The following is an 18,158-nucleotide window of genomic DNA, read 5'->3' as shown; positions in this document are numbered from 1 at the left end:
TTAAGCAGTTTGGAGTGTTAAAAACATTACTTTTTATATGAATGTATTATAAGACATCTTTACATTTTATTACGAGAAGAAAAAAAATGGCGATGAACAAAATGTTAAAATAACTTCAAATGAGCAAGATGCATGCCAGCTTCAATAGCATTAAAAATATGTACTGCAGCATTCATGATGTGAAAGTATGAAATTGAATTCCTAATCAGACATATTATCATACCGCCAAGGCTTTAAAGTGGTCATTAGTCGTTTCAATCACCAACCTCTCTCTCTCTTCCTCTCAGCATACATAATTTACATAGGTAATCCCTTGATACGTCCCATGGATGGTGAGTGAATATGAATTTCAACACCAGTAGCTGCTCTGTTACAGGCATGAATAAAAAGCAGTTGACTGTATCAATGTTGTGGCGTTTTTCCCCTGCCAGGAATTTCTTTTTATTGACAGGAGAGTTGAGTATTAATTTCTTTCAGTCATAATTTTGCTTGGTTTCTTTATAGCCCGAGCCTCTAATTTTATTATATATTTTCTTAAAGTTTTCCTTCTCTGTTGGGAAGAAGTGGAGCCAAGATATTTTTAGAATCAATTGCTTTCAAGCCTTGTCTTTTTTTTTTTGTCTGTCCAATTGTTCATTGTGATGAAGTTACCGGCAGCATATTTCCTGAATTAGCGCAAGTGACTTTCTTGGGATTCATGTTTGCGATCATTGCTCATGATTATGTTTATGTTTTGGACATGCTTTAGATGTAGCCACCTTCTGAAAAAAGCAAAGTGTTCGTAGAAACAGAGCTGTAATAAACAAGCTTTTGCTGGGAAGCACCTCTGGCTTTCATCCTGCAGGATTTTCAGGAAATTACGTGGATGTTGCTTGTTTCTTAACATTTTTCTGAGCATATATGACATCCCTGCTGAAGTTAGCTGAGTGGAGCTCCGTTCCTAATATGGTGTCAATTTCTTACAGTAAGCCTTTGTGGCATGTTTCTGAGGAAGTACGCCCAGACAGTGAGTCAGAGCTGGAAGAGTAAAGATGGGAACTCTGAGCACCAAAGGGTCAATTCCCATGATTTGTGGGAATGATTTGAAGTGGAAAAAAAGGTTCAAACCTTCTGTCTGTAAGCAGTTAAAAAGATAAGTATTGGCTTCTGAAACCCATTGTTCTGACGTTGATCTAAAGCTGTGCATGAAAGTGCGAGCAAAGGAACAGAAATCTCCCATAAGCGAGCCTGCTGTGTTCTCCGTATGCTGGCGACGTTGATATGTTAGTTCGTGAGAACGGGAAGTGGAATAACAAAAGAAATCCTAGGAAGAAGAACATATCAGAGGGAAAGAGGGAGGAGAGATGGTGGGAGTGGAAAGCTGCCTTTTGCATTTCTTTGGCATTTTGTTTTTGATATTTGGAGTTGTGAAAGATGAAGAAATATTTGTCAGCCTCATCAAAGGCTATTGCATGAGCAGATTCTTCTGTTCGCTCATGAATCAACGTGTTGAGCTGTCTCCACTATTCAAGTCAAGTTTATTTCTGTAGAAGATTTCAGCAACAAGGCAGTTCAAAGTGCATTATACCAGCAGTAAACATTACATTTAATCAAATGCCTCCATCAAAATCATCAAGCAAATACAAATCAAATATGTTGATCAATGTTCCACTTATAACTCTAAAGACGTGGGGTTTTAGCCTTGATTTAAAGAAACTCAATGTTATGCGTGGAGGATAGAAACTGAATGCTGCTTCTCCATGTTTGGTTGTTTTTGCAGAGTAGACTAGAACCAGAAAACCTGAGTGGTCTGGAATGTGACAGGTGGTATAGACTTAAAGTTTTACCTCAATATTTTGAGATACTATTGTGAGAATTATGAATGCACCAATATGAAAATTCATGTTTGCGATCATTGCTCATGATTATGTTTATGTTTTGGACATGCTTCAGATGTAGCCACCTTCTGAAAAAGGCAAAGTGTTCATAGAAACGGAGCTGTAATAAACAAGCTTTTGCTGGGAAGCACCTCTGGCTTTCTTCCTGCAGGATTTTCAGGAAATTACGTGAATCAATCAATCAAATTTTATTTGTATAGCACATTTCAGCAGCAAGGCATTTCAAAGTGCTTTACATCATTACAAACACAGAAACACAATGCAACATAGAATCAATAATCAAAACACAGCATTAAGTCAAGTTCCATCAGTAAATTTGTAATTGATTATATTTCAAATACAATTCTAAACAGGTGGGTTTTTAGTTGAGATTTAAAAGAAGTCAGTGTTTCAGCTGTTTTACAGTTTTCTGGAAGTTTGTTCCAAATTTGTGGTGCATAGATGCTGAAAGCTGCTTCTCCTCGTTTGGTTCTGGTTCTGGGGATCCAGAGCAGACCAGAACCGGAAGACCTGAGAGGTCTGGAGGGTTGATACAACAACAGCAGATCTTTAATGTATTGTGGTTCTAAGCCGTTCAGTGATTTATAAACTAACAACAGTATTTTAAAGTCTATTCTTTGAGCTGCAGGGAGCCAGTGTAGGGACTTTAAAACTGGTATTATGTGCTCTATCTTCCTGGTTTTAGTGAGAACACGAGCAGCAGCATTAAGGATCAGCTGCAGCTGTTTGATTGATTTGTTGGACAGACCTGTGAAGACTCTGTTGCAATAATCAATACGACTGAAGATGAACGCATGGGTGAGTTTCTCTAGATCTTGCTGAGACATTAGTCCTTTAATCCTGGAAATGTTCTTCAGGTGATAGAAAGCCGACTTTGTAACTGTCTTTATGTGGCTCTGGAGGTTCAGGTCAGAGTCCATCACTACTCCCAGGTTTCGGGCCTGATCGCTGGTTTTCAGTTGTAATAACTGAAGCTGTGCATTGACTCTAGATCGTTCCTCTTTAGGTCCAAAAATAATAACTTCAGTTTTGTTTCTGTTCAGCTGGAGAAAGTTTTGGCACATCCACACATTTATCTGTTCTAAGCATCTGTTCAGTGATTGGATGTTGCTTGTTTCTTAACATTTTTTTGAGCATATATGACATCCCCGCTGAAGTTAGCTGAGTGGAGCTCCGTTCCTAATATGGTGTCAATTTCTTACAGTAAGCCTTTGTGGCATGTTTCTGAGGAAGTACGCCCAGACAGTGAGTCAGAGCTGGAAGAGTAAAGATGGGAACTCTGAGCACCAAAGGGTCAATTCCCATGATTTGCGCAGCATGTTTTCAGCTTTAACATTGTTCCATCTGGTGAGAAGTGGAAAAAAAGGTTCAAACCTTCCGTCTGTAAGCAGTTAAAAAGATAAGTATTGGCTTCTGAAACCCATTGTTCTGACGTTGATCTAAAGCTGTGCATGAAAGTGTGAGCAAAGGAACAGAAATCTCCCATAAGCGAGCCTGCTGTGTTCTCCGTATGCTGGCGAAGTTGATATGTTAGTTCGTGAGAACGGGAAGTGGAATAACAAAAGAAATCCTAGGAAGAAGAACATATCAGAGGGAAAGAGGGAGGAGAGATGGTGGGAGTGGAAAGCTGCCTTTTGCATTTCTTTGGCATTTTGTTTTTGATATTTGGAGTTGTGAAAGATGAAGAAATATTTGTCAGCCTCATCAAAGGCTATTGCATGAGCAGATTCTTCTGTTCGCTCATGAATCAACGTGTTGAGCTGTCTCCACTATTCAAGTCAAGTTTATTTCTGTAGAAGATTTCAGCAACAAGGCAGTTCAAAGTGCATTATACCAGCAGTAAACATTACATTCAATCAAATGCCTCCATCAAAATCATCAAGCAAATACAAATCAAATATGTTGATCAATGTTCCACTTATAACTCTAAAGACGTGGGGTTTTAGCCTTGATTTAAAGAAACTTAATGTTATGCATGGATGATAAAAGCTGAATGCTGCTTCTCCATGTTTGGTTGTTTTTGCAGAGTAGACTAGAACCAGAAAACCTGAGTGGTCTGGAATGTGACAGGTGGTATAGACTTAAAGTTTTACCTCAATATTTTGAGATACTATTGTGAGAATTATGAATGCACCAATATGAAAATTAGGGGCCGATATTCATATCCAATTTGTGTTTTGTTTGATAACTGATATTTGCAGATATTTTTTCGTGCATCCTTAGTGACAATAAGAACTATTTATTCAATCTTTTTAAGCAACTGTACGACTGCAGCTGTGTGTCACAGCAATGATAGCCCCACAAACACAAATACTGCTCTTGAAAAACAGGCCTAGTTGTAATGTACTTCTTTACGACATTAGTCACATAAAGAAGTGTGATTTGTATCACTAAGCTGCACACTGTAACTGTATTTTCAAATTTAATAGTATTTATTGATGCTTTCATTGAAGAAACAGTGGAGAAAATAATAAAACTATCAATAATGACAATAAGCACAGTTTTTAAACATCATCAGTTAGTGTTTACTGTGACAGCAATAAATCAAAATTCTTATAAGAAATTTATCATGATAAATGATACGATAAATGCCCACCCCTAGTCTGGAAGTTTGATGCAATAACCACAGATCTCTAATATATATTTTTGTGCCTTCTGTTAGTTTCTGTTGTAAACTAACAGAAGTATTTTAAAGTCCATTCTCTGAGCTACGGGGAGCCAGTGGAAGGACTTTTTATGAATTTGTTTTCTTGAAGATTGGTCATAGGGACAGGGCTTGATGGCTCTACTGTATCTGTAGCAGAGCAAAGCCTCACTGACCACAGAGGAAAATATCTGAATGTGCCATGGCCTTCTTCTGGGATCTCCAGCGGTCTTTAAAGTATGTTGCTTCATGTACCAGCAGAATGATCTGTATATACATCAAAAACTAATTGTGTCATTTCAGTTACCAGTGTTTGCAGCAGTAACAGTACGGCATGGGGATGTGGGGAATAGTGTTTCCAGTGCAATTATTCGTTCGGGACGATTCCCTTAAGTCCTATTAGCAAGGCACTTTGCAGACGGGCGGGAGTAAAGTAATGCGTTGACTTCTCTCTCCTTTCTGAAATCCGAGAACAAACAGTGCATTTAGAGGATATTGGAGGCCACGGTAAGCTGCATCGCCAGTCAGCATTTAGATCTGCTAACTCACCGTTTCTGTTGTGACAGAGCAAATTGTGCGCTGTGCCAGGTCCCTTTTCTACGATCCGTCTCTCTGTTTTCCTCCATCTTTCAAAAGGTCTCAGCCATTAGCCAGGTGACACAGAGGGCCATTAAGAGCAGCCCGCTCAAATCCATCAGCCTTTCCCTTTCATTACCTGTGTGTTTATCACTTGAGCCATCAATCTTTGCTCTCACCGTGTGCCATTTAGCAGTTTCTCCCAGCCAATCAGGCCCTAAAGGCAAACTTTAGACGGGTCACCAAGCAAGGAAAAACAGATGCTGCAGTGTGGACAGGTGACGCAGGGGCATTTCATTCACTTTAAAGTGTGGTCTGGATTGTTCTAATATTAGAGAAAATCACAGATGGTCGGGATTATTGTTGGCCACACAGTGCAACCGCACAGCGTGGTAGCACAAGGCTTATTGGAGATTGCAATTTGTACTGCTTTGACTCTTGTTGCTTTCTACCATTTGCAATGCTTCTTCTTGATGTCCAAAATTCACATTGTGCTGATTACTATTTAACAGAGCTGCAACTAACAATTATTGTAGTAATTGAGTAATCTACTGATAAAAAAATTGGCACTTTCTACAGATTTTTCATTTGACCACTTATTGGAAATGCATTAAAATATGCAAATAATTCCAATCCTTTTTTAAATAAGAAAACAATTTTATTCCCTAAAATGCAACACCATTCCTTTAGCAAATATTAACTGGGTGAAGTGGAAACTATACCACTTTAGGAGTTTTGGCTAAAACATATTTACAGATAATGGTGTCTTCATCTTAAATGGCTTCATCACTGCTCAATATATTTTTTCTTTTTCACCAAATGGCATTTTTTGTGTGTATGCTGCAGTTAAAGACTACTCAATTACTAAATTAGTTGTAGTTTATTTCAATAATCGATTAATCACAAGTAATCATTTCAACCCTACTGTTTTAGCTCATTGGAAATATGAGGAACATGGAAATATACCTGTGACACCTGCTGTACTGTAAATGTTAATGAATGTCAAACCAGGAAGAGATGCCACTAGATACAGTGTTGTAAAATGGTGCTCACATACAAAGGTTATTTTGTGAACAGTTCTAACAGAGCAGTTGTTACCCTTCTACCCAGCTTACTTATTACTTATTAAATAATAATAACTCTATAACTAAATATCCTACTAGAAATTATTTGATTGAAAACTCAATCTGGTCATCTTTATTGCAGCCCAGACAAGCGGTCTCTTCTCTACAAACTTTGACCTTGGTAAATAAATCTTATTCTACCATATTAGGAAACTGAACTGCAATATGATTTCTACCTTTCAGTCATGTTTCAGGTGTCAGCATTTCTTGCGGCAAGGAAACCAACGCTCTCATTGGCTTACAATGTGTTCATAACAGTTAAAAATGATGAACAGCAAATTGTTATCATTTCACACACTGATATTTCAATGCTGACACATTGTGGAGCCCTTACTTTAGACGTTCATGTGGCGTGACTTGACACTGGCCCACATTAGTAATATGTCGCCTTCAAAATAAAACGTTTGTTCAGAACTGGCACTTTATACATCTTTCTTTTTTTTCTTTTTTTTGTTTGCCATAAAATACCCACGTCTAATTTTTAAGGATTATTCATGAGTGTTGTTGAAGCTTTGTTTTCATTTAAAGATGGAGCTTGTATGTTAGAGCTTTAGTTTGGGATCAGTTGTTTGAATTTGACAATAATTTCGAGGAAACAATAAAGCCAAGCAGCAGAGTTAGGGTTTGTAAATAGATTTTCTGGGAAGCGAGTGTTGTCTGGAGCAGCATGCAGTCGTAATGATTTCCAAAGGGTCTCATCGAAGGGACCAGCCCGCTGAGTAGAGGACATCTCAAACTAATGAGCTGCTAAATATATCCCCCAGCCTCTCCTGTCTTCTGCTGCTTTTACTTCACTTTTTTTTTTTTTTTTTTGCTTACATCGAAACAATCGCTCCTATTCTTGAATTTTATCTGATATCATGAACTGAAAAGGGTTTTTAGGCTAACAATGAGGTGCAATGTCACGATGGCATTTATTGACGAGTTAAGTCTCTGGAATGTCACTAAATTATATTATAAATATCAATATTTTGAGATTGGATTTCAGTTCTACTTTAAGTACCCAATGTCCTTTTTTTCTCTGTTCTTGTAGCTTTTCTCTCCTCTCCTATCTCACTTCCTCCTTGGTGCTGCTTGGTCTCCTCGTGTGTGGTTTTTTTCAGACCCACCGACAGTGTGGGTTGTTTTTGTCGTCACACGGTTAGTCAACACCAGCATCCTGTTCAAACAAGCTCCTCGCCTTGCACACGAGGCACAAGGCATTCTACACACATGCTGACTTTGCCTGTTGGTGAGACGTCCAAACTGTTTTAGAGCAACCACGATCAAAGCTCATGACGCTAACACATTTAAAATGTTATCTGAACATCTCGAGCTGCTTTCTTTGTCCTACCGGTAAGATATTTTACAGTAAGATTTCCCTACTTTACAGCTTACTTGGCTGTTAACAAAATGTTCCCTTTGCTGACTAGTTGCTATCATGATTGGAACTAAACATGATGTCTGGTTGGTTATCTTCTGCAGCAGTACAAAGCTAACATTCATTCAGGCCCCAGCACGTCTCAATGTGGGTAGAGTGGAAATATGGCAACAGTTCCCACAACTTTCCGTCAAGTCCTTCCTGTTTTTTCAGCTTTTTCTTTGCCACATCTTCAACTTTGGAAAGCTTTAAGAAAATAAATAAAGGCCTGGTTTTTTTTGTATTATTTAAATAACTTGCTAAAAGTGAGTGTATATTAAGAACTGACATCTAGCTGGTATGACAGACTAGCTGATACGCTGCTTATGGGGAAGGGCTGGGGTGTACATGTGCTAGCCTGCTACATTTACGTAACCTGTTGTCATGAAAATGAAGGAGTCAACGCACAGCTGTTTCACTTTAACCCCCTGCTTTTATTTTGTGAGAACATTTCTTCTTCATTCATAGTGATTGTAAGTAAGCAAAAGAAGAGGGGAACAATGACTGTTCCTGATTCCCATCTGCCCTGCTTTTAAAGAGCGGTTACACTAGAGATATGAACTGGAGTTTTCTCTTAAATGTAGCTTCATTGCTTGCACTTTGACATTGCTGAAATTCCCCTATTGAGGCCCTAAACAGCATTCAGTAATTACTCATGACTCTTCATCCGGTTCCTGAAATATTTTGTGACCAGTGGCCTTTCCTCCACACTGATGCCCTCTGTCCTTATTGCCTCATTTGCAAACAAAACCTCAACAATGATGATCTTTGTAGTGGCTTGATGTGACTCCATTTAGGTCATCATGTCAGCATTTAACTGTGTGCTTCTGTGTATTGAGAACCAGGTAAGCCAGTCACAATAATCAATTAATCGCATGATAAATTAAAATGAGCTTGAAAATTAGAGATTTTTTGAAGGGCAATTTTGTTTAGACGCATCATAATATTTTTTTATGGTTTCGGTTGCAAGTGGTTTTTATTTCTGTATTATTTATTGTTTTTGGTTGTTTTGGATATTTTCCAGCAAGTGTTCATTACAAAATTAGGTTTTATTGGTCTTCAGAAGGGCAAACTTGCATTTTTATGCCATTATCTTAGTTGAAAATGGTCTCAAAATAACAAATATTGTTTATTGCAATAGTTTCTTTATCTTCCAGGAAAATCTGTTATGGTGACAATCCCAGTTACAGCATTTGTAACGCTCCAGAACACTTTAATTTGTAATTGCTGAAAGAAAAATGATATTATACTCTTTGTGACTCTATTTATATTTGAGTAAATTACTGCTCCATTGCTGGATTGTTTAAAAAATGTCATAACATTGAAGTTGTGTTGATTGGAGGAGAGTGGTTGCGGTTTCCGGTTTGAATTTACTGCAGGGGTTATTGAAAGAGTTTGCAATTTGTGATTGTTTGCAAAACACACAGTTTGCCTGAAAGGTGACACAAATTCACACACACAGCTAACCGCATGCCTTTTCTCTCATCAGAGCAGGCTGCTTGTGTTAAGAGGTTACACAGAGATGCTTGTTGCCATTTTGTTCGCCCTCATGGAAACTCGTTGGAGCAGTTGGCCTGAGAGTCCAGTTGGACTTCATTACTGTGATGATGGACAAAGGGCTCGAACAGGAACAGCTTTGTTGCATAACAAACTGTAGAGAACTATTTCTGTCTCCTTTCGCTTTTGGATTGAACTTCTCTTACATTGAAATTTTGACTAGATTATATCGGTGAACATAACTTGTTTCAGACACAAAATTTTGATAACATTTTATTTGCGTTACTCTTAACCACCATTTGGACTGGGCGATAAATTGATTAACTGAAACTTTGGTTTTTGGAAAACATTTAACTCATTGGGTTTGGAGTGATGTCAGCACAACCAGAACCACCATCTTATTTGACAGTCGTGTTTTACAGCTTCTATAATTTGGACATTGAATTCAGGAATGTAAGGTTCAGGCTGAGATTTTAAAAATAAAGTCCTCATGTTACAAGATTACAGTTGTATTAATATGAAAATAAAGTCTTAATATTACCAGAATAAAGTTGTAATATTCAGAAAATGAAGAAGTAATTTAATGAGAACTCCAACACAAAAAAATAATAAATAATTTATTATTCAAGGTTTTGGTTTTTTTTCATTAAAATTATTTTTAAATTACTCTTGTCATTTTAAGACATTTTTTCTGGTAAAATTGCATCTGTACTCTGGTAATTTTATGACAAACTTTTCATAATTAAACAAAGATTCTTGTAGCCTGAATCAAATACTCTGTATAATTAAACTAAACACTTCTCTATCTTTTGTATTTAATTTTTGTTTTATTTTTAGAAAAAAATTGGATCTTGTTAGATAAAAAATCAGAGATTTTATTTTTAATTCATATTGCCGGACCCTGACCACAAAGGACATGCAGACTCTGGTAACCAGGGTTGCCTTCAGCCGACTTTCACCTTCAACCAGCGTCCCGGACTCGGCGCTCATGCCTCTTCTAGCTGGCAGGCTCGAGCCGCTGAAACACGATCAGCCCACAGTTACTTTGACAGTTTTTCAGTGAGGGGGATGTGATCGGCTGAGCACATGCACGTGTGTGTGTGTGTGTGGGAGGGGTCCCACACACTCTTTTGTTTTCTTGTGAAAGCCTAGAAGTAGGAATGTCTGCCTCCCAGCTGTCGTCAACGGAGACGGCAATGGAAGAGAAGAAGCGAGCGCTCGCTGTTCGCCACCTCAGAACATCCTCCCATCTGTTGTGTGAGGGTCGAGAGTGTGTACATGTTTGCATGTTGGGGGGTCACACAATGGCTGCCCTCACCCGCTTTGGCCTCGCATGCATATTTAACCCTTCAAATGCAAAGTTGTCTGTTGTCCTTTTCAGAGGCACGCTACTTAAATCTGTCACTGTGCCCCGTCCACGGCGAGCGAGGACAATGGGGCACACGGGCAGCACACGTGGCTCACTAAATGCATCGGAACAGCAGGGGTGGACTGAATGAGGACAGGGAGGATTTTCCTCTGCATTTAGACGCTTCCATCTCTGGGTGTTTGCCTGTGTTTTTGCAACCTTGTGTTGCAGCTGCAGGAAGACGTGTTTTCTATAAATGCTCTTTTGAGACCTGCAGCTGCTTGACTCATGTTTGCCGGACGGTTGCCTATTAACTGTTACAATGAATCTGGTAACTAACTAATAAATATCGTTTGATATTTAAGGGGTATATCACACACGAAACACAGATTAGGAAAACAAACCTTAGGAGTAATTGAAAAGTTTAGTCTTGACTGATTCTTACATTTTGAAACTCCTTTTATCTTGGTGCTAGGACCTCCCACACACTCCTTTCTCGTCTTCATTGTTCTCATTTTAAACTTCTCTCTTTATCAGGTTGCTAAATCTTCTCTCAGAAACTCATTTCTGCAGAACATAATATTTTGAGGTTTCAGCTTTGTTCTGCATCATTTCCACCCTGCAGATTTCAACCTACCCTTTTGTGGTTATTATGTTCTCATTTTTTTTCTCAGCATGCTTCGTTCATACCTATTCTCTCTTACTAAACACCCAGATATTTTTTTGGTCCTCTTTCTGTCTTTCTACTGTGAGGTTTTCCTGAGGTGAATAAGAGAAGCAGTGGGTTTTGTAGGAAGGAAACTTAGAAGTTGTTCTGAAAAGAAAATGACCCTGCTAGTATCAATCACACACTATCTGTTTCGTGTGAGTCTCTCAGCTCAAGTATCACCTCTTATTGCTTGAACCATGTTTGACTGCCATGGCTGATGTGTGATACTTGAGTTGAAGTGAGATGGAAAAAAGGGATTTAAATTGCATGAGTTGGAAATGCATCCTGTAGTGTCGCACAATACGGTTCTGTGTAGACATTTAGAATATTGAGTTTTTCTATATTTATTACCAGTTGTCAAACCAAAAGTCCAGACTTTTAGGGTTTAGTTGAGTCATATGGCTTTTTGTTAACTTATTGGTTTAATTGTTTTTATTTCCAACAAAGAACAATTTGGTAATTGATGACGTATAATAAAATATTAAATTATTATACAAGGTCAGATTTTCACTCAATGTTGAACTTTACCATAAATTTTGACTTCTTTAAATAAGCCTAAAGTTATAGATGTTTTTGAAAACAGGTATTGATAAATAAAATTCACCTAAAGTGATCCTAAATAGCTGTGTCCATGTTGATATTAAAGATGGAATAACTCTGATTTATTGATATTTCTTAGGTTTTTGTTGTTCTGCAGTTATTCATATGTTGAAACTGCAAAGGAACTTTAAGCAACACAAAGATAAAAAACTGTATCTGGCATTTTAAAACCGTCTTTTAAACAATAAAAAGCCACAACTAAACTTACTCAGGCATTCTTTTTAAATGCTTCTAACTCTATATGAGAGTAACAACACAAACCCCAGCTTTAATCCCCTGTTAATATTTACGACTAAGCTTATCTTTTAGTGGCAGAAATTAGTGCAAGTGCTGTTATTTTTCTGACACCACCACACCGTGGGCTCTGATTCACTGTACTACACTCTAATAACAACAGCTTGGCTTAAAAAATCCCACGGATTAGCTGGAGAGACAAGAGAGCATGGAAAAACAAAAACATCCTGGTTTCCAAAATGATTGCAGTATCATCAAAAAAAAAACCCAACAACAACAACAAAGGGATTGGGCTGAAGCCAACTAATATACAAAACGTATTTATCAGGAAAAATGGACCACATCGTCATCTTTTCAGTTTGTAGCCTAATCCAAGCACAGCCCCCCTCGCTCCTTTATTTATGTAAACACACACATAGAGGAAAACACACCCTCTTTTATGGGCCATTGTAGAAAGCAGCATAGCCAGCTGACTGTTTAAGTAATCAGTATCTGATCTGCTGTAATGCTCTCCCAGCTTGTAATGGAGAACAATTAGAAATTTAATTTGCCTGGGCAATGATTGCTAAAATCCACATCTTTCTCCCACCCTGATTTTTTTTTTTTCTTCTTTCTTCATCCCAGTCCACCCCCCTCTTGCACTCACCAGACGTGTGCCATTAGCGACAGATGGGAAAGGAGAGATATTCACAGGCAGTCCGGCACCTCAGGGCTAGGAAGGGGATTTTGATGCCCCCCCGCCCATGGGCTGAGTGTCCTCCAGCACAGCTTTGCAGCTCTAGCTGTTGGGATTAGGAATCAGATTCACGGGTGGTGTGTCCAGGCAGAGTCTCTCTTCGACGTGAAGTTATTCTCTGATCTTTAAGCAACTAAGCGCTTTGATCAGCTTACAATTGTGTGCTCAAATGGACTCTAATAGTTTAACCTTTTTAAATGTCTCCTTCATTTTGAGAGCTTGGATTTCTATCTTATTTTTAAAAAATTGTCTTTCAGTAGCTTTCAGAGAGCACACACAACTCTGTTTTAGTCATTATTGCTTTTTGCCATTTCTTAAATTAAATTTCACTCACAAGACTCAGATAACAGCTTGTGTTTTCCTGTGACTCATTCCCTCCCTGAAAACCACAGAACATGATGTGCTAAAGTTTGACTAGGCAATGCAAATCAACTCGGTCGGTTGTTTTCATCTTTTTGTTTCGATATTAACTTTCGGCTAATTGACAGGGAGACGCACAGGTTGAATCGTAAACATTGCACACATTCTGGCCACCTGGACTGAGTTCATTCTTTCAGCTAACAGAACCTCTTCATCAGGATTTCAGCCTCACCTTCAGGCTATTATAATTGTCATGCATTACATCCAGAAGTATTGGTTCATTCTAACCTGCCAAAACATGTTTCCTTGTAGCTTGTAATTGCTTATGCCCTATTTTCCTCCTGATGTTGCCACATTTCTCCTCCTGTCTCCATCTGTTTGCTGTTTTATGGCCTCATCTTTCCATTTACCCTATATCACTTTTTGTTGCAGTAGTTAAAGCATTTTAAGTTTCATAGTAGCCAGAGTGGCATAAATGTACAATTCCCACCTTTGGGATTGTTTTTCAGATGACCTGCGTTTCAATTTCTCTTAAAGAAATTGTGTGCGAGTGTCTTTGTTGAAGAGGAATGGTTTCATTTTTAGCCGGATTGTATTTAGATCCTTTGTTTTCTTTCTATTCTTATGCAAGCTGTGGTGTTGTACTTGGTTGCACTGATTGTGATTAATTCAAACTGAAACCGTTTAGTTTCACATGGTGGTTTAATTGTGCTCTCAACAATGTATTTGTGTTGAGAGCACAAATACATTTTTTGGGGGGGATTTATTTTTCCTTTATTTTTGTTTGGTCAGTATGATGATTTATGTTTAAGGAAAAAGTTATGGAAGTTTTGAAAAAAGTATATAATGTGAATAAATGTATAATCTCCTGATAAAAAAACAAACAAACCATTATGTAAAATATGAGTGTTGTGATGGTGATAGTCCAGCGCTCCGTAGGAGTTTAACTGAAGTAGCGATGAAGTTGTGTTTTGCTTTTTCTTTAAAGTTTCAAAGGGTGGTGAAATATATTTAACATACAATATCAATAAATACTGATTATTGGCCATAACAGCAATATTTATATTGGTTATTGATATTGGACCAAATGTTCACATCGGAGCGTCCCAAGTTTTTTGCCTTCAACTCATTCTCATAAAGCCTTTCATTTCAATATGGTGTAAAACAATATTAACAATCCAGCCTTTCTTCTAGTTAAGATCTATGTAATTAACTCAGTTTTATGCCTGGGTTATTGGGAAAGCAGCCATACATAAAGGCACCCATGCATTTCTAATTTTAAGGCTCTCCCTCAAATAAAAGCATTTCAAAGGGGGGAAAAAAGATTAGTATCATTACAACTCATCTGTCCACATCAGCTCTATTGACCGAAGTTCAATAGAGCTCTTGGGTCACCACAAAGGATAACAACAGGGGTTAAAGCTGCTGCCCTGAACTGCCCCCTAAGGCCTTTTTTGTCCCCTTCTGCCTCTCAGTCAGACGTAATCAATTCATCACCTTTACCACCTCCATTACCTCCAGCTTCTCCTTGGAGAGCCGTTATTCTCCGTGATGCCTTCCAGGGAACAACTGCTCTGGTCACGGTGTCAAATAACATCCTGAAATGTGGATGTGCAGACGGCGTTTGGGTGTGTGAGTCAAAAGGAAGGATGTAGAAAGTTCAACTTTAAATGCATACATTTTGGTGTTGTTTTACCACATGAAGCACACTTTGGGGACAAATCTGAGATTGGCCTATCACTGGAAATTGTTTTCCGAAAAGGATCCTGGAGGAAGAAGGATTTCTGTAACTTTGCATTTTATAAAAAATGTTGTAGAATTAATGGAAGCTAAAACTATAATATTTAATCAAGTAAATATATAATATTTTAGAAAAAGAACTGTTCTCACTCCCAGATAAATGAGTTGATAATCGATATATCTGTTGAGCAAGACATTTGGTGACCTATGAAATATATAATCCCCAAGTTATGCAGCATGTTTTTATTTCTAAAGCAGCATGAAACCTGAATTTTATGACGTAGCTGTTATAACCCTGTGGTAACTGAATGTTTTGTTCATCTGTAAACCTCTTGAGTAAACACATCCAGTCTCTCCGCAGCACAGTTCAGTAACACACCCACTGGTGTCAGTCTTGTCAGCCCTGGGCGTGCCTTTGTTTATGGGTGTTGACTTTGTTTCCCTGCATGTGTGTGTGTATGTGAGAGAGAGAGAAAGCCTCACACATTTGAGTGTTTGCATTTAATCTTCTGGTGCCAGCTTAGAGCGTCGTTTCTCTCTGGAGATTAGAGAACGTCTGAGGCTCTGCTGTGGAAATGGTCTCTTTTCAATCTCTAAATACACACTGAAGTGGGGCGATGTGGCTGTTTGCTCTGTTACTGTTTGTTTGTGACAGGCAAGTTGTCAAAAGTTTCAAAAGAGGATGGGTAATAAGATTTTTATCAAATTGAATGAGGAAAGTAGATTTTTACTCCCATTTTAATTAATAAAAGATTACTATGCAATGTTTAACTTTATAAAACAGATTAAAGAAGTGAAACAAAGAGTTACAATGCCAACATCAACCTATTATTAGAAGATTCATTTATATATGCAATAGTAATAGATCTGGTAATAGCCTTTTAAATCTCATCATGACATTCTTGGTTTCTACTGAAGCTTTTTATGTGGCCCTTTAGACTCCAAATTACATCAATAAGTTCCTCCAGTTTTTCACAAATCTGCAAAATTCACACAAAAGCAACAAATCTCCACATTTTTTTTCTGATTGTTCTGCAAACTTTCTCAAAATTGGTCCAAAATATTGAGTTTAAGTGACTGCATCCTTACTTGATGTCAAGTTATAGTCCATAATTGATATGGCAAGTAATGAAAAGTCAGATTTAACAACATACATTAGCGCAAATATCATAAAACTTACTTTCTAAATTGGCACCACAGAATCTGCAATTTTGATTGGAAAAAAGAATACTAAAACAATCTCCAAATCCTGGAGGAACTGCTATTCATTTATATTTTAACAGTTTAATTGGTTTTATCACTGTATTCTGGCACAACCGGCCCTTTAAGAACATTCAGGTTTTTGATGTGACCCATAATAAAAATTAGTTCAACCCCCCTGTACTAGATGGTCAGTTGATCCTTCGATATGGGAGGAAACGAATTAAATGACAATATCATGGTCTGAATACTGGATTCCACACTCTTGATCCCAACACACATGCACTGTTCAGAAGGGGAGCACTTACTTATAGATATGACTGGACATGTTTCACAAAATCCCTTTCGTTTCCCCACATTTAGACCTCCTTAATACACCAGCGTACATGGGACGACGGGAAACGGCATGACAGCTGCTCTACATTACCTGCCATCAGGTGGCGTCACACCAGATTTACTCAGATTACTGTCTGGGCCCCGAGTTTTACTCAGTTTACACAGGTGCTGCAATGTTGTGTCAGATGTGCTGGATTTAGATGCTCTCCCTCGCCAGATCGTAGCTTTAAATGTGGGGGTTATTCCGAGGAACACAACACACATTTAGATGATTTTCTCTCACCGCGGTAAAACACAGGCTCCACAAGGAGCTGGCATTGCCCTGCTGCGCCGTAGATGAAGCCTGGGAAGGTGGATCAAAACATGATTAACTCTAGGCTACTGCCTCATCCTGTGTTTCTTGGCTGGCTCAGCTATCAAAGTCTGCCATTAACAGAAAATAAATGAACCCAGAGTAGGACCCAGACCTACTGCCAGATTGAACCATTACCAGTTTGGGAAGAGGGTGGTTTAATGAGCAGGAGCTAATCTAGAAGAATTGGATCTATACGGAGCTCACTGTGACATTTTAATCCTCTGCACAGTAGCGAGACTTCCTCCATCTAACTCGTCATCTTGAGCCAGTGTTCCTCTTCTTGTGGTGTGAGATGCAGCAGAGTTTTAGTTACAATACCAGTGCACTTTAATTATCAGCTCTACTTGTCAACAGTTTCCCTTTTGAAAGGTCGTTTGACCCGACGACAGCTGCCTTCAGGGTAGACCAGGCCAAGGTTTATGTCGGCGTAATGAAACAGCGCAGCGACATTAATGCAGCACTCAGATGCCAGAGTGGCAATAAAACAATTCTTGTCTACACACTGAGTAAATTTTATGTGATATTTAAAAGTAAGTCCAAATTATAAATAGAACATTCCTCCAAAGCTAAACAATTTGTTTCTCCACTTGGCCGGCACATGAAAATCTCTTCCTAAATAAAAAAATAATATACACCTCCTGTTTTGAGGCAAGCTAAACTCTGTTTACTTACATAGCACATAATTACTTTTTTATCTTGCATTATTAAATATGGATTATGATCTCAAATTGGCTGCCAGGCTGCTGCAGGGAGTTGGTTACGTAAGCCGGAGGAGTGAAGCTCAAATCCCATTTGTTTCCCAATCCTTCCAGCAGCGAGCTGATAAATATTCCTGTCATTGTGTTGTGTGACTTTAGGTTGTGCGCCGCCACTCAGAGTGCAGCATGGAATCCTGCTGAACCAGACCGAGTCCAACCAGGTCTCCTACCCTCCTGGCTCCCAGCTCACATTTGGCTGCGATCCAGGATATACTCCAGATGGACCAGCTATTGTCTTTTGTACCAGCGATGGAGTTTGGTCCCGGTCACCTCCAAATTGTATCAAAAACTATGGTAAGCAGCAACCTTATTGCTGATTTAAAAGAAATGTTATTTCATGTTGATAAACTTAAAGATGGAGTACTTCATACCCCTTAAAATCTTTAATATTTTACTGCAAAAACAGAAATCTTACCAAGTATTTTTTGTCTAGTTTCTAGTGCAAATATCTTAGTTCACTTGAAATAAAACAAAACTAACTTAAAAGTAGCTTTGTAGCTACATAAACAGGCTTGTTTTAATAAGTAAATAATTCCTTAATATTCATAAAGAAGTACTAGTTCCATTGGCAGATTATTAAACTTATAACACATTTTTTCCCCCATGTGTTAAGTTAATTTATCTGCCAATGGAACTAGTACTTTTTCATCAATATTAAAGAGTTA

General features: G+C 38.3%; 1 protein-coding gene across 3 annotated transcripts in view; it reads left to right on the top strand.

Moving 5' to 3' along the window:
* Positions 1–18,158, top strand: part of susd6 (sushi domain containing 6) — a 33,545-nt gene that overhangs the window by 8,755 nt on the left and 6,632 nt on the right. For all 3 annotated transcript variants that reach the window (XM_032585057.1, XM_032585058.1, XM_032585056.1), the window contains exon 3: positions 17,593–17,787. In XM_032585057.1, coding sequence (XP_032440948.1) covers positions 17,593–17,787 — 195 coding nt within the window. The remainder of the gene's footprint in view (positions 1–17,592; positions 17,788–18,158) is intronic.

The sequence above is a fragment of the Xiphophorus hellerii genome, chromosome 15 (assembly GCF_003331165.1).
Source record: "Xiphophorus hellerii strain 12219 chromosome 15, Xiphophorus_hellerii-4.1, whole genome shotgun sequence".
Taxonomy (NCBI): Eukaryota; Metazoa; Chordata; class Actinopteri; order Cyprinodontiformes; family Poeciliidae; genus Xiphophorus; species Xiphophorus hellerii.
This window is presented reverse-complemented; position numbering and strand designations above follow the sequence as displayed.